The sequence below is a fragment of the Augochlora pura genome, chromosome 3, assembly GCF_028453695.1.
Source record: "Augochlora pura isolate Apur16 chromosome 3, APUR_v2.2.1, whole genome shotgun sequence".
Classification (NCBI taxonomy): domain Eukaryota; kingdom Metazoa; phylum Arthropoda; class Insecta; order Hymenoptera; family Halictidae; genus Augochlora; species Augochlora pura.
In genome coordinates this window covers 30,596,847-30,620,935 of record NC_135774.1, presented here as the reverse complement: position 1 = coordinate 30,620,935, position 24,089 = coordinate 30,596,847, and the positions used below count along the sequence as shown (strand labels likewise).

Genomic DNA, 24,089 nt, shown 5'->3' with positions numbered 1-24,089 from the left:
GGGGACGAGAATCGACAGAGTGGGCTGAAAAGAGAGGGTGGTGGTGGTGGTGGGGGGATAGACGAGCCGGAGAAAACAAAGAGAACCAGATCAAATAAAACAAACTTACCGAATACCGTTAACGTGGCTTTTTGTCATTGTCCGGGAGAGAGAGTCCTCGCCGGAGATTTCCCCTCCCACCTATCCCCTCGTACCCCGTCGACCGGTGTGTGTGTGTGTCCGTTCCCTCGGTCCGGTTTGCCAATCGATCGGCCGATTCCGATACCCGTGGGGTAAAACGAGCGATTTAGTGGCGCGACTCGATTAACCGGCTCCAGTAATCATAGTGAAAGCTATCGTCGGATCTCGGCGACGGACTACCGCCGCTCCCGCAACCCCTCCGCAACCCCCTCGGCATCGCTCCGCGCCGCGGCGAGCGGGGGGAAGAGAGGGAAAAGAAATTCGACCGAGTCTTATCTTATCGCAAGACACTCGCCCCCCTCCTTCCGTATACCCTCTTCTTGTCCCGCGACCCCGCCATTTCCAGATCTCTTCTCGGATGGCTTGTTTGTTCCACGGAGGCCGTTTCGAGTGTATCGTAGCCGATGATCGATTAATCCCCGCGCGGAAGGCTCCCGGCCGAGGGTTACCTCGTTAAACGCGTTCCAACGGGCAGCCACCGCCACCGCCAACCCTCCACCCCCCGCTCCTGTCGATGGCTTTTCATTTCGATAAAAGCCTCCGAAAACGACCGGTCGGTCCTCCGACTCTAGCCGATTTTTACGATCGATCCCCGGGCACGGGATCGACGTTAACGATTTTTCGAGGTCTTCGTTCGGGAATCGATTGTTTTCTTTTATCGACGCTTCGCGGCTTTTTTCGACTGCTTTTTGGACAAATTTTACGGAGGATCTTTAAGAATGATTTTATTCGGTTTCGTAATTGCTCGCGGTGATGTGAAGGGATGGGAGGGTTGCCCGTGGGCTTTGGGAATGGACAAACGTTTAATTGGACCGCGGATGTGCCGGGAAAATTGTCGCCGCGCCGGGAAATCCAGTGGACGCGAATCCACTGTGCTCTAATACTGTTCTTAATGATCGTGGTGTGTTGGGGCGCGTTTTATCATTTTCTTTTCAATTTATAGGCTGGACGAAACTTTTCTAGGATTTGCTATTTTTATAGACTAGTTATTATATTGTATTAGTATATATTAGTATACATATTATATTAATATATAAATTAAAATAATACAAAAAAATTACATAGCGATTGCCTAATAAAATGGTATAATTCCAATACATTATTTGAAACATTGTCAGACTTGACATAACTATTTTATCGTTTTAAAGCAATTAAATAATCTCATTTAACATTTGTGAAATATGAATAGTCTCGACCATAGATTGTTAACAAATCCCGGGAGTCCCACGCCAATGGACGGTCGCGAAGGTACGATTGGGCTACGCCTGCGACGTGGATCGCCTCTTCGTGGTTTTATTCCGTGTCGGTGGAATAAACAAGCGGCCTCAAGTCGATCATCGAGTCCCCCTGGCCGCTGTTCTTCTGCGAAAGTTTTGCGAAACGGAAAACAGTATCAATGGCGGGGATCTTCCGTCCAGGGAGTCGGTTGCCAGCGCATAAATACGGCGCGGTCTTTGAATACGAAACAGAACCTAGCGTTTATCCGAAATTAACTTCTTATCGACCCTCCGCGGTGCAGTGAATTCCAGAATTATTTACCGACAGTATTTCCTTTGACATTTAAAACCTTTATAATCTATGGTCAGGGTTCACGTCAAAATTGATTAGGAAACGCCGTAATTTGCTAACTGATTTTTTAATTATTTTAATATTCGAAAAATATTTTTCCGTAATTGTGATATTTTCCGGATGGACACTGAATGGATTTTCAAAAGTGCAGCAATCGGTGGATGACAGTGGATGACCTGTCACTCTGTTGCTAAAAAGGTGGAATAATGAAAGCATGTATTTTTTATCTCGGAATATAATCGGACAGTAAAATTGTGTCAACAATTTTAAAATTGCATAACCTTCTTAAAGCTCCTCTGAATGATTTAAAATTTTTTGTAAATATTTAAAGGTATACTTCGCTACATAATGTCTAAAATACCGTTTCTTAAATTTTATTATTATTTAGGATAAAAAAAAGTGTAAAGGCGGTCATTTTCTCACTTTTATTTATTATAATCTCTCATTAGAGGCTCAGGTAAAAAAATAAAAAGGCGACTGCTTTTCTTCATTTATTTAAAAAAATGTCAAACTTTTAAAAACCGTATTTCAGTCATTGCACAATGAACCCTCCAACGATAAAATAAAAATACAACAGATATAGCTGTACCGTTCGAGTCGCATACCATCTTTAAAAACGTCGACTCAATTCCGCAGGCCATTGCAGCCTGTAGCGGCACGCATTGAATAATAGTCAGCATAAAAATACGAGAAGTCTGGCTGGCGAGTATCAGAATATCCCGCGCGCCGTGAAACTCGCAGGTAGCTTAATAAGAAACGAGATTCGAGGTTATGAAAATAAATTCAGCAAACGCGCACACAGGTCATTGCAGCGAAAGTTTTTCAACTTTTCTTCATCGCGTCCCTTAATAAAAGCTGCGCGAATCGCGACTCTCTCCCTCTCTCTCTCTCTCTCTCTCTGTTCTTCTCTCCTTGGCTTTCTTGCCCGTTTTATTCTAACTGGAAGAAATTAGAGCGTTCAACAAATAAACCCACCGCCGGTGCTCGAGCGAAGTGTTATTCCGCGAGCGGCGCGGAACTTCATTCTGCAAATATTTCTCGCGAAGTTAGGGAACTTGCCGGCAGTTTCCCTTCGACTCTTTTCGCCCGGCCGAGAGGAGTTCCTCGGCTACACATGTACAGCTTGGAAATTAGCGGAGCGTCGGCAGGCGGAAGACTGGTGAACGCGACTGCGTTCTGCAGACGCCTCCCGCTCGACTACAATTGCCGGCGAAATGTTCGCATCTATCGCATAATTAGCACGTTTTTACATCGCGAAGCCCGTCCCCGAGCTGCACCCTTCCCTCGCTTGTCCCGCGGTCATTGTACTTTTATACGTGCGAACAAATCTGCTTCTACGTGCGATGATTTTTTTTGCTAATTTTATGACAGCGCAGTGTTTTATAATAATTTATGCGAGGACTCGCGAACCAACTGCTTCTGGATATTATATATACAAGGTTACAGATACATTATTCTTCGTTACATGATTCTCGAGCGAAGAATTCTTCGCCGGCAGCCTTCGAGAAATTAAAGACTTCCTCGGATTTTTATTTCTCGTCGGTCTCTTTAACGAAGCTCGGCCGAAGATTCTTGCTCGCCGAGAATTTATTCACAATTTCGTTAGACTGTTATTTTCTAATAATTCATTAAGGTGATTTTGCTTGGCAGACCACTGCGTTTTAATTATTCTCGAAGAATGTTGTCCGTTGAACGTTCCTTCGAGATACCAGGGAATTTGGAAATTTATAGAGGAGTGAAAGTATTATGTATTAAAGATAGACGAAGGATTGTTGCAATTTTTACAATCCATTTTCAGTGGCCCATTTAAATGTGAAAAATTCAAAAGTGGAAAATCGACTGGGCAAATCGTCAGCGCCGTGTACCTCTGACCAAGTCGTGTACTCTTTTCAAGATAAAACCTTCGGTTCTCGGCGAAACAAACTTGAAAAATTCGTGATGCTCAGGCGAAGTATCTTAAATAATAATAAGGGAGAGGGTGGGATCAATTGCTCACGTTATTCTACTTAGAAAAATATTTTCTTTTACAAGAATATTCTGATACGAGATATATCATCCATTGGGAGGAAAATTCAAGGTTTAACCCTTTGCAGTCGCATGTCTCAGCCACCAAAGCTCTTTATTTATTTATTTTATCCTCAGATGAAAATAAAACATATTGTCTAAACTTTAGGAAAGTGTTAATAATTTATCCTACTAAATCTTGCATTTTAGGTATTACTGCAAATTCAATGAAAATCTTCAATCAGGACACCTGTGTATAAATTTAATACAACTTCAAAGGGTTAATAATACGAGTAAAAATGGCCGTGGTGAGTCGACGATTCGAAGAAAACTAGTCAAAGCGATGGACGATACATTTCGATTAGGATAAGCGTGATAAACCGGATGACTAACCCGATCGATCTGGCAGAGATTAGGTCCGGCGTCGTATCCAAAATCGAGGCGGCCGTAGAGCCATCCCGGGGCGGCCCGGTACCGGCCGCCGAGTGCGACTGCATTTCTCGCGGCAGTAAAGTCGAGCCTCGACAACACGGTCACGGCGACCTGGAAATGTTCCGGCCGTTATCTCATACGTGACGCCACGTACACACAGGATCGCGCGGAATAACGCCCCGGCGCCGCCTCGGCTAAAGGTGGGGGAGCGAGAGAGAGAGAGAGAGAGAGAGAGAGAGAGAAAGAGTTACCCCCCGTAGCCACCCCTGCAGCACCCTCCGCCCGCCTACGTTGCAATTTTTTCTAGCGCCTCGCGTACCCACTCGTAAAACACTGTTTTTCGTTTTTACGACGCGACTCTCGGCGGGAGACTCTCTTTCTCTGTCTCTCCCCCTCCCTCTTTCTCCTTCCTACATATATATATCTCTTCGTCCCTCCGCGAAACAGCGCTGAAGGAACTCCTCGTTTCGAGAGGCTTTCCGGCTCTCCATGCTCCCTCTCCATATTCCGGTTTTACGCGGACACTTCCGTCGTTGCAGCACCGTCGGGTCTCGTTTCCCGAAAAACGGCGCGCGCGCTCCCCACGCCTCCCTCCTTCGGCCGGTCGGCCGGCAGATTTGTCCCGGCGATTATTGTTTAGCCACCGGAAATCGGATCGATCGCCGCCGGTACACACGGTCATTATTCGAAGCAGCCGGGCTTCAAACGGCGAACGACGGACTCTCGCGTTACAACGATGCCGGCCCGGGGGGTAGGGGGGACGCGCGCAGTTATTACTGGTACGCGCGTTTGCCGAACGTGCTTTGTCAGGTTTGTGCCGATCGTTAACGAGTCCGCCAATTATTCCACCCTGCCGACGCGACGTCGATCCGACGACTCCCCCGACGCCGATACGCGCCGCGGCGTGACCTTGGACGGGCGACGATTACCCGGGCACGGTTCGGGAGTAGCGCGGGACGGGCACGCGTCCTTTGACGTTGATTTTTCCGCGCGATGGTTCTTAATGGACTGCGCGCGGTGTTTTCCGCGAAACGGCAATTTTCTGCATAAATTGCGGGAGACAGCGGCCACTTAACGCGCCGCGCGCCGGCCATCGTTTTACGGGGCAGGCTTTGAAATTCGTGTTTGTTCGTGGTACACTCTTTTCGTTGGTAGAGTTCATTTTTTTTCTAACGATTTTGCTATTTGGTATAGTTGGTGCGCTTGTTCCACTTATTCTGGTTGGACTAGTTGTTCTGCTTGTTCCGCTAATTCTACTTTTTCTGCTTGTCCCACTTATTCAACTTATTTCACTTATTCCTGTCATTCAATTTATTTTACTTATTCAACTTATTTCACTTATTCCTCTTATTCAATTTATTTTACTTATTCCACTTATTCAACTTATTTCCCCTATTCTATTTATTCTACTCATTTTACTCATTCCACTTATCCTACTCATTTCACTCATTTCATTTATTCTGCTCATTTTGCTCACTCCACTAATTCAACTTATTTCACTTATTCAACTTGTTATTCCACGCCGCCTTATTCCCCATTCCCTGTTTTTTCTCGCGTATTTTCTGGTCGAGCGAAAATCATTTGTCGTCGAAATTAATTTTCACAACGCGACGCGGCTCTCCGTATCGTTTCAGCCGGCGTTTAAAAAACGATCCCGTCGAATCAGAATTCTAAATTGAACATAATCCTATTATAAACTGCTTCGGACCCATTCTCCATACATTTTTAATAACGCTATTCAGGCCGCCGTACGATCGGACGGACGAAAATTCCGCGGAACTCAACAATTTCGGATCCGATCACGCGAGCACATGGCAAGCTACCCCGGTTCGAATATTTTCTCGCGCGCAGTAAAAGGGAATGCATGTCAAACGAAATTAATTCTTCTACCCTTCGAACCCGCGCGCGCGAACGAAATTCCAAGTAATTTCGGAAGTGTAGTCTTCTAATTGATTGAAATAATCAAATTAAATCGGCGCGGTGTTTCGGATATATATTTCATTGCAAGAGATAATGGTGAAACGGTCTCGGGAATCGGCGAGGATCGGCGAGGATCGGCGAAGATCGACCAAGATCGTGTTAACGCCATGGAATTCGTCTGTTAATATACCGGCCGTGACGCGCCCCATAGCTATGGGGAAATTCATTTCAAAATGGGACTCTTCCATACGATCTATGGTAGAACAAATCCGCTGCCATTTGAATAAAAAATGTTACGAAAAAGGTTTACTATCTAAATAACACGAGAGTCGTTGCCTCATAGAAAAACAATGTCTGGAGAAATAATTCGCAGCGTCGATAGAATCGATTATCGGTTTCACGGTTTCGTTTGTTCCGAATTCAGAGTTTCCGTCAGCCTAAATAGAATAAAAAAATAAAAAGCTCGTACCGGGAGGTGGTAGCGAAAATCTAGGGTCCGACGTCATAAAACGTTCAAAAGCCGAACGAACGCGCGGTCACAAGTATTTATAATGTAATTCTGAGAGTTTCCCTCGCGGACTCCCGAATAAATGATGGCAGCGCAACCGGACACAGTGCTCCGATCGGGCCGCGGGCCACCGATAGGCAGGGATTATCAGATTCATTCGGCATTATTGATTGCACCGACACGATGATACCGTGCGTCATCGGAACTGCGAAACGCGTAATATTTTAAGGCGAACCCCGCTCGCTTTTCGCGCCGAAATTCCACCGCCGCTGCCCCTCCTCCTCCTCCTCCTACCTCCACCACCACCCACGGCCGCGCGATTCAATAATTCACATTTAACTTCCCTGAACGGGGTCGATTGGTAAATTATGTGTCGGTGGATAAACTGTGCCGAAGAGTAAATTACCAAGCTATTCCGTGCCCCGCGACAATCGTTCGTTAAGGAACATACTTTGCTTTCTTTCCTCGTTAACTCGCCGCCGCCGACGTTTCCTTAGCCCGTCGCGACGATTAGGGGATTTCCGATTGGAATAATCTTCAATCGCGTTTCGCCGAATGCTTTAATATCGATCGCGAGGGAACAGAATTTTATTTCGACTTTAAAGAGTGGAATATTGATACTTGAATAAAAATTGAAATAATATTGACACTTAAATAAAAATTGGAATAGTATTAATACTTGAATAAAAATTGGAACAATATTAACACTTTAATGCCGGTAGTTTGTACTTTAAAATTGATGCTTTATTTATTACCGAAATAAAATAAATAAATATTATATTATACTACCGTAAGCTTCAATATTATGATATAACTTTTTAAATATTAAATATCATTCGCGATTAATGAAATAAGTAAGATCAAAGTAGGAGCGAAAATTTAACGTTGAACTAAATTTTTTCGATCGAATGACCGATCTTTAAAGTGTTAATACTTGAATAAAGAGTGGAATATATCGGTCGATTATTCGCGCGGAGAGAAATCATTGAGAAGCGAGGGCCGATCCTCGGCTCGATTTTAAAATATGTCCCAGCCGGCTCTGTTAACTTTAATAGCCTTGTCTCGGAGATCGAGGAGTCTAGTCTAAGATAGGATTAATTTGATTGCGAAACATTTGCGAAAGCGTTTCGAGGAATCGAAAGCTCGAAAGTCCGCCCGCAAGACGAAGAACGACTCCTTCCCGATGGGAAACTTCGAGTCGATTTAAACTTGTCTTTCCCTCGGAGTTTTTAAACGCGACTTAGCTTGAATTAAAGCTGGAAGTGTCCGCTTTAAGATACGGTAAACTGGATTAGAAAATAATTACGAGATTATTTTTTAAACATCGAAAATCCTACACTGTGACTCGAATGAAAATGTCTCGATATTAATGGGTAGCTTCGACTAAATTTAAAGTTGTACTCCCGTGGGTATATTTCAGCATTACGGTGCTTAAATTGAAGCTGAGACTGTCTGCTTTAAGATTGATTGACTTCGATTAGAAAGTATCTACGGACACGTTTTAGTAAATTGGAAAACCGCGACCGCTGCGCCGAGGAAAATGGTGACAAAATAAGGGGTGAATTTAAATCGATTTTATATTATGTTCCCGTAGGAATTTTTGCACTTTTCAGGAATAGAATTAAAGCTGAAAGAATATGATTTTAGATAGGGTTGACTTCGTTTAATGGATCGCTTAATTATTGTGTTGGGAAAATTGTTAGAGAATAGAAGACGGGAGAAGATCGAAGAATAGGGTAGACGCGCGCGTCCGACGATGGAATTATAAAATATTTTCTTGTCTAACGAAGCCGGCGCGGCGGCCGTAACCGAGATAGATTCGAGAATAGGTTGGACAAGAAAGTAACTATCCGGGCGCAGGGAAGCTCGCGTGCCCGAGGCTCGTTTCGCCTCTCCAATTTAATTCCGTTTCCACCATTCTTCGGCCGAGGCACTCTCCGGCGGTGCCTTGATATCATTAAGCCGGCAAATAGTCGCGGTTAATTAAACCTATCCTGCCGGCAAGTTTTTCCACCGTCAAACGATCCATTAATCCGGTTAATTCGAATCTCGACGGAGGCCCCCACCCCCCGCGAAACCTCGAAGATCGTTCCCACGATCGCCGCGAACGATCGCGATCCTGATCCTTGCGCATAGCCGTTCGCCATTTTTATCTAAAATACACATAACCCGTGCAGGACACGATAAAACGAAGGGGCCTCGTAAACGAATTTTATTCGGCTCGCAATATCGTCGGCTTTTAATCGAACAAATAAATTTCCAGTTAATTTCGGTTTCGCGGAATTTATCTGCGAACACGCGGCACTGTATAAACATTTACGATCCATTGTAAAGGAGTACGAAAATATCAACGATAAACTGCGGTATGAAAATATCGACTGCCCATGGCTTCTGCTGTGCTAGATCCTGGATAAAAGCTTCCTGGAGCTTCTCATAGATTTGATGAAACAATTGTAATTTATATAAGGAATAATACTTCAAATATTTTTCTGGATCGAATTGTAGGAATTATTCTTAATAGGTGACACTAATTTTTAACAAATTTAAAAAATTCATTTTTATTGCAATATACGACTACAAGTACAATTACTCTTGATAACGACGACTCAACAACTATATCTGCGATAACTATGACAATGCACAACTTTACAGGTCCTCTTACAACTTGCACTCTCAACCATTTTGCCTTTCATACTTAGGAGAAACCCTACGTAATTTTATTGGAAGAATGATTAAGAATGACGATTGCGAGTCAGCGGAATTTTGCGAGAAATCGTCGCGACAAGCGGTTAATGTCTGCTTTGGTGCATCGGGCAGCGGATAACTCACCGATTTGCTGACAACAAAATATCAAAACGCAGAACGAGGGTGGCGCGATCGAAAACGCACCGGCAACGAGCGTTGTTCGACCCTCCGCTTTCGACGGCGCCACCCCATCAATTCATGTTTCTTGTCGTCGAACCAATCTCCCTCCCCTTCTCTATTTCTCTCTCTGTCTCTATTTCTCTCTCTTTCTATCTTTACTTCTCTCTATAGCTCTCTCTCTAACTATATCTCTACTTCTCTCTCTTTCTATCTTTACTTCTCTCTATAGCTCTCACTCTAACTATATCTCTACTTCTCTCTATAGCTCTCTCTCTAACTAGATCTCTACTTCTCTCTCTTTCTATTTTTACTTCTCTCTATAGCTATCTCTCTCTAACTATATCTCTACTTCTCTCTCTTTCTATCTTTACTTCTCTCTATAGCTCTCTCTCTCTCTCTCTCTAACTATATCTCTACTTCTCTCTCCCTCTCTTTCTCTCTCTCTCTCTCTCTTTCTATCTCTCTGTATCTTGATCTCTATTTCTCCCTCTATTTCTCTCTATCTCTATTTCTCTCTCTATCTGTCTCTATCTCCATTTCTATTTCTCTCTCTCTCTCTCTATCTTGACGTCCGTCCCTCTCGATCTCTCCCAGGCTCCCCCTTCCGCGAGCCACGAATTCCGAGTCGAATGATTGATTCGGCCGATTGTTTGCCGAGCGTACCGCCGTTATTATTGATTTACCTGCAACACAAACAGAAACACGATCAACGGCACCGCGGAGTAGAGGGTCCCGTTTAGCACGGTCTTCATGACGATCAGACAGCCCCGAGCGTTCAGGCTCTCGTAAGTGGAATTCTGTTCAGGATTTGGCAGCTGAAGAGGATCGTGATAGCACGGGCCCTTTACGTCCGATCGACAGCAACTCCACGGCACCACCGGCGGCGTCACGCGACCGTCCAACTCCGCGTACCTGAAACACAGGATTCCTACGTGTCACATACCGCGATCACGTTTCCACGGCTGTCCTCTACGACCCTTTCTCCCCCCTTCCTTCCCTTCCCTCGCCCTCGAACCACGGCGACTTGTTCCAAAGAATCGTGACAATGGAAACGAACCTGGAAACTAACTGTTCCCTGTTTGCTCGCGAGACACGCTTTGTCCGACTGCAGAATTTTACTCGGTTAGCCGCCATATTTTCCACCCAGCCACAACTCCCTCTCGCCATCGTGACTGCAACTTTGATTCCATTTTTGTCGCGGCTGGTCCTCGGACGGTGTTCTTTGTTCTCGAGACGGAGAGAAGATGCGTTCAAGCATTGTTTGATTTTTTTTACTGGTATTTAATTACGAGGAGTAATCACTAATTTTTGACCAATCTTGAAAATTAATTTTTACTGCAATATATTTGAGCAAATCGAATTTAACTAGCAAAAAACGGATATCCTCAAACATTCGATGAAAGCCAAATTAATACGAACGCGAAGCTCGGTTCTTTCCGCGATCGCTAATTAAAGATTCCATTCAGCTGTATCGCGATAATTTCAACGATGAATTTTCGGCCGGCCGGATTAAATAAGAAAATAATCGTTCGGTAGCGGCGTCACGGTTTCACGGACGAGGGCGAAGGACAGATCGATGGCCGAGCGTTTAATCACCCGAGAGGCAGCCCGGCGTATCGGACGCGAGAACAGCGGTGGCGCGGCCACGGGAGACGACCGTCGCCGCCGCCGCGCGTCCCTTTTCATCGGGAACGCGGAACTTCGAACCCGAACCCGTTGAGAAAGCACCAGGGCAGCTGCCGGTGGGACACGCGACACGGCTCGCAGCTCATTCCAGACTTCGCGGACATGTTCGCGGACAAGTTCGAATTAGCAAGTTCAACAACTTGCGGAATGCCGATCGGTGTGCGGTGGTGGCTCGTCTCTACCGGTCCGCGTATTTCGAACCGCGGAACCGTGCGCGCCGCCCCTGCCCGAAACCCCGGAGCGCGAACTTCCGGTTACCGGAAGCAATCTCGCGTTTTTCGACCGAAATGGACGTATTGAAACGTGCGACGTACTTTCGGGAGAAACTTTCCACGGGAAAAGAACTGTTGGACGAGTATTAATTGCTGAGACATTTTTCTGTCGATTCACAGCAATTCGGAAAATTTTTTCTAAATGTTAAATATTAAATATGAAAAATTGCTAGAAATGGGAAAATGGTAGATTCTTCAAGTTATTTGGAGCAACTTTTTTCTTTGCGAAAATCTAATTCGTGACTTTGTTCACGAGTTATTAACGAAAAACGCTGACCAATGAGAGGCAAGATCAGCTAGCGCGTCGCGGTGGAGCCAATCGGTGGAATTAGGCTCCGCCCGCTGGCTGACTCAGCCGCGTCGCGCTAGCTGAGCTTGCTTCTCATTGGTCTGCGTTTTTCGTTAATAACTCGTTAACGATGGCTCGGAGAAAATTCTTGTAAAGGAAAGAGTTACTTGAAATGACCTCAAGAACATTTCCCAATCGAGCCTTTTTGAATTTTCTATAGCGCATCGTTTAGTATAGTAACAATTTTATAGATATTATTTTTTTTATATCTGACGATTTAGTTTCTCTAACATAGAGGAAGGAGCTATGAAAGGCGAACTCGATTTTGGTGGAATCTAAATGGACGTAGGTTGACCTATGTTCACCTAGGTTGGCGGACGTTCCCGGCCACCCGGTATAATATAATATCTGTTGACTTTACGGGCTCGATGGCAGCGATTGACACTCCGGCATGGCTGCGGCGTCGAGGAGCAGGCGAGCCGGGGATCGATCGCGCGCCGAGGTATAATTCTGCAATTAACATAACGAGAAATCGATAACCCAGTGCTCTAGCTGCGATTACCAGCCGCGACACAAAGGCTTCTGTTCAGAACGCGCTATTAACCCTTTATTATTGAACGTATTACCGCGGGGGCCCCCGGAGAGGGCGGCGTATATATACGGGCGCGCAGAGGCAAGAGAGGGGGGGGGGGGCATAATGCGCGCGTACATCAGTATCCAGAAACCTAACTATTAGGCAATTACCGGGTAACTAGAGCGAGCAACACGCCGCGCGCGATCGAAAACTAAACAGGTTTATTGTAAACGATGCTATCGGCTAACGCGGGCGGCGGATGCCGGGCTCTCGCTTGCGAATAAAAATATATACAGGTGTGCTGGACGTCGACGACGGGTTCGGCGGATCGTCGAACGGGTTTCGATTAATATTCGACCCCGAAGGTATCGGCCTCCATTAGCGCCGTTGATTGCCGGCATGTTATTCCATAAAAATTGCCAATAAAACCGCGTAACCGGCCGCGCCTCCTTCTCTGCACCCGTCCTCATCCTCCTACTACACCTTTTCTCTCCCTCCTCATCCTCCATCCTCCACCCTTCCGTAATAAGCAGAAAGTTCGAAATTAACGTTTCCGACGGCGTTCACTTGCCAACGTTATCGGAACTTTCGGAAGTTTAATCAAATTTCTGCTCTGCTTTTGAGGTGTACAAAGCGGCGACCTAATATTTTCGCTACAGTTCGTTGCTTGCCTCCCGAGGTAATCACGAGTTCTCCGCTCTCTCTCAATTACGGTCGACGTTAGTCGTCACACGATCCTGTTGCACGCGCCTCTCGTTCTTTCTTTCTCTCGCGGGGGGGATCCGCTACGCAATTTGTTTCGGGACACGGTTCGAGTCAGCGTCGCGGCGATCGAATTCTTTCGCAAGTTCTTTGGAGGTATTCTTTCCAGGCTGATTTTATTTTTGTCTAAAAATTCTCAAAACTTTGCTCTAAAAATTTTCAGAATTCTGCTCTAAAATTTCTCGAAAATGTGCTTTGAAAATTTTCAGAATTCTGCTCTAAAAATTCTCGAAACTGTGTTTCGAAAATCCTCGGAATTCTGCACAAAAATCGTCAAAACTGTGCTCTAACAATTCTCGAAATTCTGTTCTAAAAAATCTCGAAACTCTGCTCTAAAAATCCTCTAAACTCTATCAGCGTTTAAACAATTAACCTGCGAAACATCTCCTCACCGCGAGCATTATCCCAGCCCCCTTGTACAAGCTCGCTGCTCCGATAAACCACTAAGAGGGGTGGCTGGTAAAGCCTCTAGCCGTAGTAAAAAAAAATTTATCAACCCCTACAGGCTACTTAGGAGCGAGAGAGGGTTGAGAAAGGGTCGAAGAATACAGCGGGTAACATATCACTGCCCCCGTTATCGTTTTCCCAGGTACGAGGCAAATGGGGGAGCGTTTTCCAGGTGGGCGTAGCCGAGGGGTGGCTCGCGTAAATGCGAGCATACAACAACAGCAGAGCCCCCGTTTAGGGTCCTGGAGGCCCGGCCCGGCCCGGCCCGAGCAGCCGGCCACGTGGAAACAATCCAGGACGAGCACTCCGCCTGCAGCGTTTTAAATCCTTTTCCACCGCGGGGAAGGCGTGGAATGTCGGACGGGGGGGGGGGGGGGGGGCTGAATTCCTATGGGGAAGAGAAACGGGAGCGCCGCTGTCTCGTTTCGGCCTCCTTTTCCCAGAGGTTCCTTTCGGTAGTTCCAAGGAGAAGCGATCCGACCAGGGTATTTTAACGCTTTCGGAAAACCATGCTCCCGGCTTCTGAGATCCAACCGGCCCACCACCCCAACCCCCTCTCGAACCACCCCTTGCAGCGCGGCCGCGGTCGCTGACGCGTGAAAATTTCGTATCCGGCGAGTGTGTAGTTGTAATTAAAATCCCGGCATACTTTCTGCCCTCCCATTAAAGTTCCTGGGAAATTCGTTCCGAGCCGGACGGGTCCCGCGAGATATTGTAATTATTATCGTAGGCTGCGAACACGGCGGCCGGGTCCCTTCTAATTTTCATTTAATAATACCCGGCGACTGAAAAATTGTCTTCGAAATTTCGCCGGGGTCGCAGCTGTTTAAACAATCCCGCGTCGTTCGACCGCGCGTCGCTTCCCGCTGTTTTGTTAATTATTTTCGCGAGCGTGTGCGCAACGCGGTTTCGAAGACGCAAGCGAAATCTTGTGTACTGTTATGGTCAGGTTTGGTATAATTTAATGGAGCCCCGATGACGTCCGATTGGTTTTTTCAAGACAGCCGGAAATGCGAATTGACTGGTCTTATTTTTTTTTATTTTAAATTTAACATTGTACGTCATTTATTACAAATCATAAATTGATTTAAAAAATTCTGGTATGCTAAACAATCACCTAACATTTGACAGGCTGATATACGAGACGTACAATGTTAATTATAAAATAAAAAATGCGAGACAGTCGATTAATGGTACAGAATCAATTAGAATTCACGGTGGTCGAAATGGTTAATTTTCCGTGATAAATTGGTAATTATTTGGCTAGATGGAATTCAGTTACATCGATAATTGCGGGTGATAAGACTGTCGCCGACCGCGCGCGGTCGTGGGAATCAAGCGGAACGATAATGGGCGGGCAAGAACGGGCTGCGATATATAGATTTTATGATGCGAGCGTCGATGCCGGCACCGATACCGACGGCCCCCGATTGTCCCCGAATAATTAACTGATAATTACCTCAAGATATCCGGGGAATCCAGCGCAAGAAGCTCCCTGCGAAGCCAGTACGTCTTGTGCCAATCGTCGGACGAATCTATTCCGCAGCACCGCATGTGCACCTGCATACTGTCTATCCTCCGTTTCCACGTCACGTCCGTGAAGTACCTCTTCATGCCTGTTGACAGAATGGCGGCGGCGGCCCCCGCCATTTCTGGAATAATTATTTCGATGCTCGGGTGCCCGCGAAAATTTCGTTCGCCCGCCGCCGCTCGGCAAATTCAATCAATTTTCGAAAGTGCTTCGGTCATCGTTAAATCGTATTTAAACAATTCTACTCGCGATACAGTTTCGAACAATCTTAATCATTTTTGTTTCTTTCGAGTATCTCTCCCTTATAATGAAATTATATTTTTTTTTCTCCATTTTCAATTGTTTATTTAAGGGATTGTGTTTGTTGCGCACTTCGATTTAATAATACAAAACCGCAACAATATCGCAAGTTTAATTGAACAACGGTTATTACAGACGATGTGCAATCGTTTACCGTGCGGAAATTGATTTACTACTGTGAAATTAATTGATATAGAAACGGACGACATATTGATCGAATTGTCCATTTAATAATTACATCATATATCAGTCGTGTAAATCGGTGTTGTGTCTACTGTGCTTGAAAAACACCGCATTATTAAATTATATGTGAATCATTTTTCAAGCGAGACTTTGCTACCCCTCGCATGATTTTTCAATCGCGTTCCATTAAAAAATTATTCGGACGAAAACGCTTCCCTAAAAATTAAAAAATCAATCAAAAAACCGACAACCTTCTTCCGCTGTATTAAAACGACTCCGCGACAAAAATTCACTAGCACATTCCTCAATACCTTCAACATTGCGCATCGAACGTTCCTTTGCCGCGAGAAACTCAAAGGCGATGATTCGACGCCAAATTATTCCTCATTAATGTGGCGATCAAAGTCGATCCACTCGGTGCCAGCGACCAGATGTCTGCCCGGAGCAGAAATTATGTTTCCTTTCGGTGGGTTCGCGCGCGTCGGAGTTTGACGAGACGCGGAGCTTCCCAGTTCCCGATGCTATCCGCGACTAATTACGCGATGAAGAGTCGCGTACGTGCGCGATCGTAAGAGGAGGGGGAGGGGGCGAGGGCGAGAGACGAGCCTGCTGGATGTCGTAGGGCACGGAAAGGGAGCTTTAGGGTCGAAGTTCTTCGACGCGGCGGAATCCTAAGCGCGACGGAACGTTGCCGAGAGAATAGAGAGTGCCGATTACAGAGTGCCGAGTCTCTTCGAGGATTTACGTCGCTAGACTGCATCGAAAACCACCTGCCGAGAGCTGCAGGTGCATTTTGCGGGCGACTACGACTGCACTCGCGAGACGTTGGAACGCGCACTACTGCTGCTACTGGGAACGTTCCTCTCCGTGACATTGTTAAACACGGGGCGAAAGTATTTGCTGGAATCATTGGAGGCGGAAGGACATTTTACTTTCGTGGTCGATAGTGGTATTTCTTTGTCTATTATTAATAGAAAAATATGGAAGAATATATATGGAAAAATATATATAGAAAAATACATATAGAAAAATATTTCCGGATGGACAAATTCGGTCGGACATAAATATTATACAAAATAGAAATTATTTTCATTGACGTGTTCTACTGGAATCAGTTTTATTCAGAAAAAATATTTAAAAAGATTTTTGCAGTACATCAGGCTATTTAATTGATTACAAGTACACGTAGAATGTCAAATAAAAATAGACTAAATGCATTTCTAATCTTTGAATATTTGGTGAAAATAATGCTTTTGAAAATCGGAAAAAGTTCTCTGCCGTAAAAATGCCTCTGAAGAGAATGCTTTAGTTCGAACAATTAACTTTCTGAAATGGGAATATTTTCAGTCGACCTGTCCGACCAACGACCGACCCACTGTTCTACTTTAAGATCGTTCTACTTGCGGCAGAACATTGTCGAAACTCGTTTCACGAGGCCTGTGCGGTCTACCACGCATTGGGGAGGGGAGAGAGCCTGTAGAACGGCGGGGGGTCGCGTGGAAATTTCATGAAAAATATCGCGCGGATAGTTTCTCGCCAGGTTATCGAAAAATCTGCGGGGCTGATGAAAAATTGCGGCCAATTTGTTTACGGGCCGCGTCCCTTTCACCGATTATCGATAGTGGAAACACGTGTCGCGCGTGGCCCGGCGCGCCACCTATAATTGGGACGGTTCGATATTTAATTATTTCGACGGCGGCTTTTTAATTAATTTGACGGATCCGGCGGACCGGCGACCGCGGGAACGGAAATTTCAATTTTCCGGCGGTCCCTATTTTTTTTTTTGGTCCCGTGAGCGCGACGGCGCGGGGAATTTCGGTTTCCAGCGCTGATGAATTTCTGATGGCATAGAAAATATCGGAAAGTCGTGCGTTAATGCGAAATATCCCGTGTGTATTACCGCGAGCCGGACCGCCGCGGCGGCGGCGCCCCCCCGGTCGGAAAATTTGATGGCGTTTCAACGGGGTGAATACCGTTGAACCGGTCGCGCGCCGGCCAAGAAGATAAAGTGGCATCGCCGAACAATTGAGATTCATGCGATCGCACGCGGCGCCGCCGACGTCGGCCGATCTTCCATTTTTCTTGATACCCGGCCGCCTCGTTCCTTCGTTACCTTCCCGCCGGGCATTCCTCCGCGCGAACCCTTTTTAATTCCGTGAAAATACTGGCCCACACAATTTTCCAGCTGTAGTCGTTTTTACTGGCAAAATTTTAGACATTGCTTCTCAGAGAAAAATTATTCAAAATTGTTTGTAAGCTGTTTTATTGTCTTTTGTATGTATTTTGTAAGTTATTGTTCCATGTAGCTATACTCCTTTTCTAAAACTTTCACTAACTTTTATTTCCAATATTCTTCCTCTCGCCCTGACAGATTCAATTTCCACAATTATTATTTGCATAAAATAAAAAGAGTGGAATAAAAATAAAAATCCACTTAGAGAAACATTAGTACTATTTATCGTGTGTATTACATTCATCGTATTAACCTTTTTTTACTCAAGTGACAACATCAAGACACCATCAAAAATTATTCCATCGCATTTCAAATTACTTTTCACCGAATCTTTTACATCACCAGAATCTTTCATCTCCAAAATAAAAATCCAAACGCTCTGCATTCCGCAAATTAAATTCCCCTCTTTCAATCTTTCTTGAAACATCTCCCTATATTATCATTTCTACATTAAAATAGATCACCCGAAAGGAAAGCAATAATTATTATTAATTATTACACATCGCAGATCATTTTCCGAAGAATCGTTAAAACATCGAAAATAATTTGACAGAAATATATTCGAAGCATATATTCGATATCATATAGTATATAGTAGAGTCCATCGATAATTGCGAATTTCGCGTCGGACAAATCGCGCGTTATTTTCATCGATGAGAGTACGGCGGATTTGAATGATTAATACAGAGAGCGCGAGAGAGAGAGAGAGAGGAAGAGAGACTGTTCGTAGGCAATAATCATGGCGCAAAATCTTCTGGATACACGGTATGGCGGAGGCGTGTTCGCCGAGCGTTAACGTCATGCACGGGAACGCGTCCTCCCCCTGCCCCCCTGGATCGCGCGTCTCTACGGTAGCAGACAGATGGTGAAAACGGCACACGCGCCGCGAAGTAGTGTCCCGGCATAATATGCAAATCGGCGGTCGAAGCCGACACCCGGTACGTCCCGTGGAAATTACTGATGGAAATCTCGTTTAGTGTCTACCTACTTAATGAATAGATACGGCACGACTGGATTCTCTCTTCGAAATTCGAAACGTTTGCTCGCGATAAACTCCGCTCTGACGGTCCCCGCGTACACCGCATCGCTGATAGCTAAATGCGGCCTGATGATCTCTCTCTCTCTCTCTCTCTCTGTCTCTCTCTCTCTCGCCGATGATTACGATGCTCCGCGTTGCGCGCTACTCGGATTTCTATTACCGATCCACGGGGAAAAACATTCACGTGGCTCTGATTCGGGTTAATTACGGCCGTTTCGGCTGATAATCCGTTTTGTTCGATTGCAGACGTTTAGATACGGCCGATGGATTATTAACGCGATCATCGAGATCATGGTTTAGTCAGTGTTTGGCGAAATTCTTTGCGAATTTGCTTAATCGAGTTTATCTTAGCTCTTATCGACCCCTTGATATACTTTAACCCTCTTAGTACTTATATAATTACCCCTATTGTTGAAAAGATAGTTTTCTTCATATTTTTATTGAACAACAATTATATTTCGTATTAAATTTGTGTAATAATTATCGCTTCATTTTCTGTCAATTAATTATAGCAATAATAATATAGAGAAATGTACGTCGGTCAATTGAAATAGCAGAATTTAATTTGCCAGACGTGAATTGAAATTTTGTTTTCAACGAAATAAATATAGAGCTAATTTCTGAATGATTAATATAATAAACGTATAATTCGTACCCACCTTCAGCAAGGTTCTCTCGCACCTGGAGCACTAGCTGTGCAGCGGTCGACAAGCAAATACCAGCCATAAAGCACCCAATCACAGCGACCAACGATCCCAAGAACGTCCAAACGAATAACCTCAGGTTCCAGGATCTGAAAAGAAAAAGTGTTGTGTCGGTCGCCGTCGTGTAGAGTCCCTTCGCGAAGACACAACATCGAAATTCCCTGGATACCTCCTTCCGCGAGCTTGGGGTAAGTGTTTCCTTAAACCGTTCTAATATAATTTACGAGATTTTCGAATTACGCCGAGATTTTTTTTAAAAACGTTGCACCGCCGTCCGAACGTAATATTTTCTATTTTGCCGCGCGGCGTTTTAATACGAAAGAGTTAAATAAAATTAGCAGCTTAATGAAATCAAGCCAACGGCGGCCGTTAAATTAAATTTTCATCCCGCGGCCGATTTTTAAAACATTCCGCCGCATTAATAGAACGCTCCTTTTTATCCAAGGGGAAATAAGGGTGGCGGTCTATTAATTTAATTTTTACCGCCGAATAAATTTCTTCGTCGTCGCAATTTTGATAAAACGACCCGTGCTGGAAATTTGCATGAGGCTGCCGTCGCCACCGTCGAGACGTCGACCGTCGACCGTCGCCTCCCGGCGTCGATCTCCGTTGTCCTAGGTCCCCGTAGAAAGTAAAAGGGTCGCTCGATCGTTAACACCAGTTCACTCCGTTCCCTCCGCGGAGCTAATTTAAAACCCACCGAGACTAATTCCGCCGCCCTTCCAATTTCCCAGAGGCCGTATATCGGTGTGCTACGGCAAGCCGAGAGAGAGCCCCCACGCGCGCGCGAGCGCGCGAAAATCTCCGCCCGCGAACGATACCGCAAAGATACGTTAACGAGGCGCGCGGCTAATTAAAACAAATGAACCGCCGCCGACGTCGACGCCCGTTGCGGAATTACTTGAAAATTCTGACAAATCGATCGGCCCTCGGCGACCGGTCCGTTTCCAATCCGCGCCCCCCCCCCCCCTCCTCATCAACCCCTTCCCCACCCCCGTTCACGACCTTCGAAATTAAGAAGAACACCGTTGCCGTCGACCTCTCAACCCTCTCCCTCCGCCCAAGCCTTTCATCCGCCATTTCTCGCTCTATTTATTTCCGTTTTCGTCGCTCCTGCATTCCAATACCTCGACTGCCACGGGAAAACTTTCAGACCACTGTTACTCAGCTAATCGTTGTTCTTCGGCTACTTTTTCCCCCAATTTATAATAACATTTCATTGTCTGGTTTTTGTTCTGGTTTCTTCCTTTGATAACTAATTCAAATATAGAGAATAATTCGAATAAAAAATTCCTAGACTAAAAAGAATTATTCGAATAAAAAAGACTTTGAATAAAAAGAATTACTCGATTGAAAAGAAGAATTCGAATAAAAAGAATTAGTTTACTAAAGAAGAATTTGAATAAATAAATAACACAACGACTACTAGACAATCCTAACCCACAAAATATTCACCAAAAAAAAATTCATATAATTATGTTCGATAAATAATTTTTCAAAAGGAACATAACAATACTCAACTACCCAACGACATTCCAACCCTTTCAGTAGAAAGACAGTCGAATGATTTTAGTAGAATGCAGTCAGTCGAAATGGCTAAGTCGCTAATTTTTTCGCGGTCTCCTCGGAACGATGTCTTCCGTCGGTCGGTTCTCGTGTAAATTCGTGGAAGGCCCCCGATACCGTGCCGGCCAATTAATTGGATTCACGGGTGGCCCGGTCGCCCCCTAATGAATGCTTCCGAGGGCCGGTGAATTTCACTTGGTCGCCGCCACGCAGGGGTGGTTTTCCCCGGCCGAGAAATCTGCTGCTGCTCGGCCTCTCTCCGTTCTCGCATTAACCGATTTACGCGGCGAGTCGCGCGCGGGGCCCTCTCTCCCCTCTCTCTCTCTCTCTCACTCTCTCTCCCTCTCTCACTCTCTCTCCCCTGATCCGGCTGATTCGCAATTTACCAGGCATTCTGCGACGAAATTTTGCGTAAACGCGAGAGCGCCCTCCCCGAGCCCCTGCTCGCCCATCCCCGTCCTTTGTCCGCGGGCCATTCGCGCCACTTTAATTGCGCACCATTCGACGAACAACTGCCTGCGACTGGACGATCTTGCCGGCTCTGTGCTATAATCGCGCCGCGATAATTGCCCCGGCTAATTTGGCAATGAACGCGCGCGCGTCGATCGTGTTGCAAGAAATTCGCGGAAGAACACGGCGAACTGTAACGTCGTGCTGTAATCGCTTATTGAAATAATACTTGCAACAATACAATACATTTCAGACGATTTAAGATCGAAGATGCATAAATAAGAGTATTTTTAAAGAAGTAGTAACAATTTTATTCGTGCCTCGATCAATTATTTAGATTGAAGGATTTGAACAGAGAATTATTTAGATAAATGATTAGAACAATTTTTGACGAATAATTGTTATTTGAATTAAATTTTCGGTGGAACAGGATTTCCTCGCGTAATTGTCTCGGACAAATTTTCGCTCTAAATATTATGCTAAATAATACCTAATATACCTAAATATAAATAAATCCTAAAATCTATAAATATAAATAAATTCTTAAATCTACAAATATAAGCCAATCCTTAAATCTAAAAATATAAATAAGTTCATAAATATCTAAATATAAATATATTCATGACATTCAAAAACATTTACCGACTACCACCGAATGAACGCTAAATATTTGCCGCAGCGGAAAAAGGGCATAATGTTTGAAATTCGTTCAGGGGCCTCGCTAATTCCTTTTTTTTTTCTGCAACACCGATCCGGGTCCATTAAGCCGGGTATTTTTCGGCAAAAAATAATCGAAATGCGCGCGATTTCAATTGAACAGGTCGAAGCTCGAACGGTCGAGGAGAGAGAGAGAGAGAGAGAGAGAGAGAGAGAGAAGTTAGGTGGAATTGTGCGGCGCAATTTGTGCGTGCTGTAATCTGCGGAGATTTAAATAAAATAAAACCCCCCTCCCAAAAAAAAGAAAAAAAAGAGAAAAAAATGGCTACATATTATCGGGTTTCCGATCGATTCGAAAATAAACGGTGTATTAAATTTCGTTAATGGATTTCATTTCGCGCTGTTTTGCAACGAAACAAAAAAAAAACGGGCGTTCTTGTCGGGTCGCCGGAGTTCGAGCTGAAAAACATTGTGCTGTCTTTCAACGTAAAGCATCCCCGGGGGGGGGGGGGGGGAGTTTGATTGAAAAATCGAAAATCGGCGAGAGGCCTCGTAATGGACCCGTGATTTTCTCTAGTGCCTCGATTCCCGTTTGCCCGGAAACGTAAATACATGTTTTTTTTAAATATTTTTAATAAAATCGTATCAAGGATCCTGCGCCCCCTTCGTTTCGGCTCGTCACTGAATTTTGTTTCCCGTTGCATCGCGCGGATTTTTTTTTTAATTACTACTCCTCTGCTTCGCGTTTCACCGGAGAATACACCGAATAACACCGGCAAAGGGAATGGTGAAATTATTAACGAGTAAACAAAGACCGCCGCGTAATTCTACACTGATTCTCAACTGGCTAACCTATCAGCCGGGGGGCACAAACAAGTAATTATAATCGACGGACGCGGAATAAAAATTGTCTGCGATGGTTACAAAAGCTGCGCGGATATTCATTTCTTAACAATCTTAATCAGTTGATAATAATGCAACGGTACCTTTAGATTTCCTAAATATTTCTAGCCTTTGGTATTTAGGCAACCCTTTTTCGGTCGTATCTCTATTCTCAGCCACTAAAGGGGTCTATCTATTTTTTTTATTTTCTCTATTTTTACAAAAAATAAATCTTAAGAAAGAATTTAACGAAAATTAATTCTGTCCAATATGACACTTATATATAAATTTAAAGAATTAATTAAATCACGAAGGGTAACATGATTCTTGCTAAAAATACAGTTCATCGCTTTTATAGCTCCTCCTCTAAAAATTCGCTAATTAAAATAGCTAAAAATAGTTAAAAACCGATTTTAGAATTTTTAAATAATTTCCGAAGGATTTTCGAAATACTCACCCCTCGGCATAGTGAAAATAATTATAGCACAGCTTCAGTCCAATCAGGTTATGTACGAAGACGTACAGCCCGTAGATCGTCAACGTCTTCGACACCAAATCGAACAGATTCCTGCCTTTGAATCCCAGCTGTCCGGCGATAGAGTTCATGGCGATCGTGCTGGCGGTGAATAGAGCAAGGCCGACGAGGCCGTTCGCCGTGACGGCGATGATCAGGAAACGATGAAGACGTTTCCTCTCGCGCCACGTGAACCTGACGGTGCCGATCGCCATCTTCGATCTCCTCGCGCGTTACGCGAAGCTCTTTTGTTCTCGCGGGGAGCCGTGTTCCGGCGTCCGAGCCGAACGAAACCCGCCACGGTCGTCCCCGGGATCCGTCATCTTCACGGCCAATTAGTTCGTTCGGCGTCGCCTGATTCGTTTAGAATTCTGCCGCCGCGTCAGGGCCGGTTTGTCCCCGGCTAAGGATCCGGAATTTCCCCCCCATTCCCGCGGCGGAAACTGTCCCCGGCCCGAGGTATTTCTACGGCATCCAAGGAGCCCCGGGTACTCCCGCTTCGCCGTCTCTACAGGGTGGCCT

At 45.0% G+C, this 24,089-nt stretch overlaps 1 protein-coding gene across 1 annotated transcript; it reads right to left on the bottom strand.

Annotated features, from left to right (window-relative positions):
• Positions 1 to 1,473: 1,473 nt before the first annotated feature.
• LOC144467742 (peripherin-2) lies at positions 1,474 to 23,782 on the bottom strand. Its single transcript, XM_078176665.1, has 6 exons — positions 23,511 to 23,782; positions 19,454 to 19,587; positions 14,968 to 15,124; positions 10,162 to 10,390; positions 4,147 to 4,296; positions 1,474 to 1,542 (listed from the first exon to the last, which is right to left on the bottom strand). The coding sequence occupies exons 1-6, from the start codon at positions 23,780 to 23,782 to the stop codon at positions 1,474 to 1,476; spliced, it is 1,011 nt and encodes a 336-aa protein (XP_078032791.1).
• Between the last annotated feature and the right edge of the window lie 307 nt (positions 23,783 to 24,089).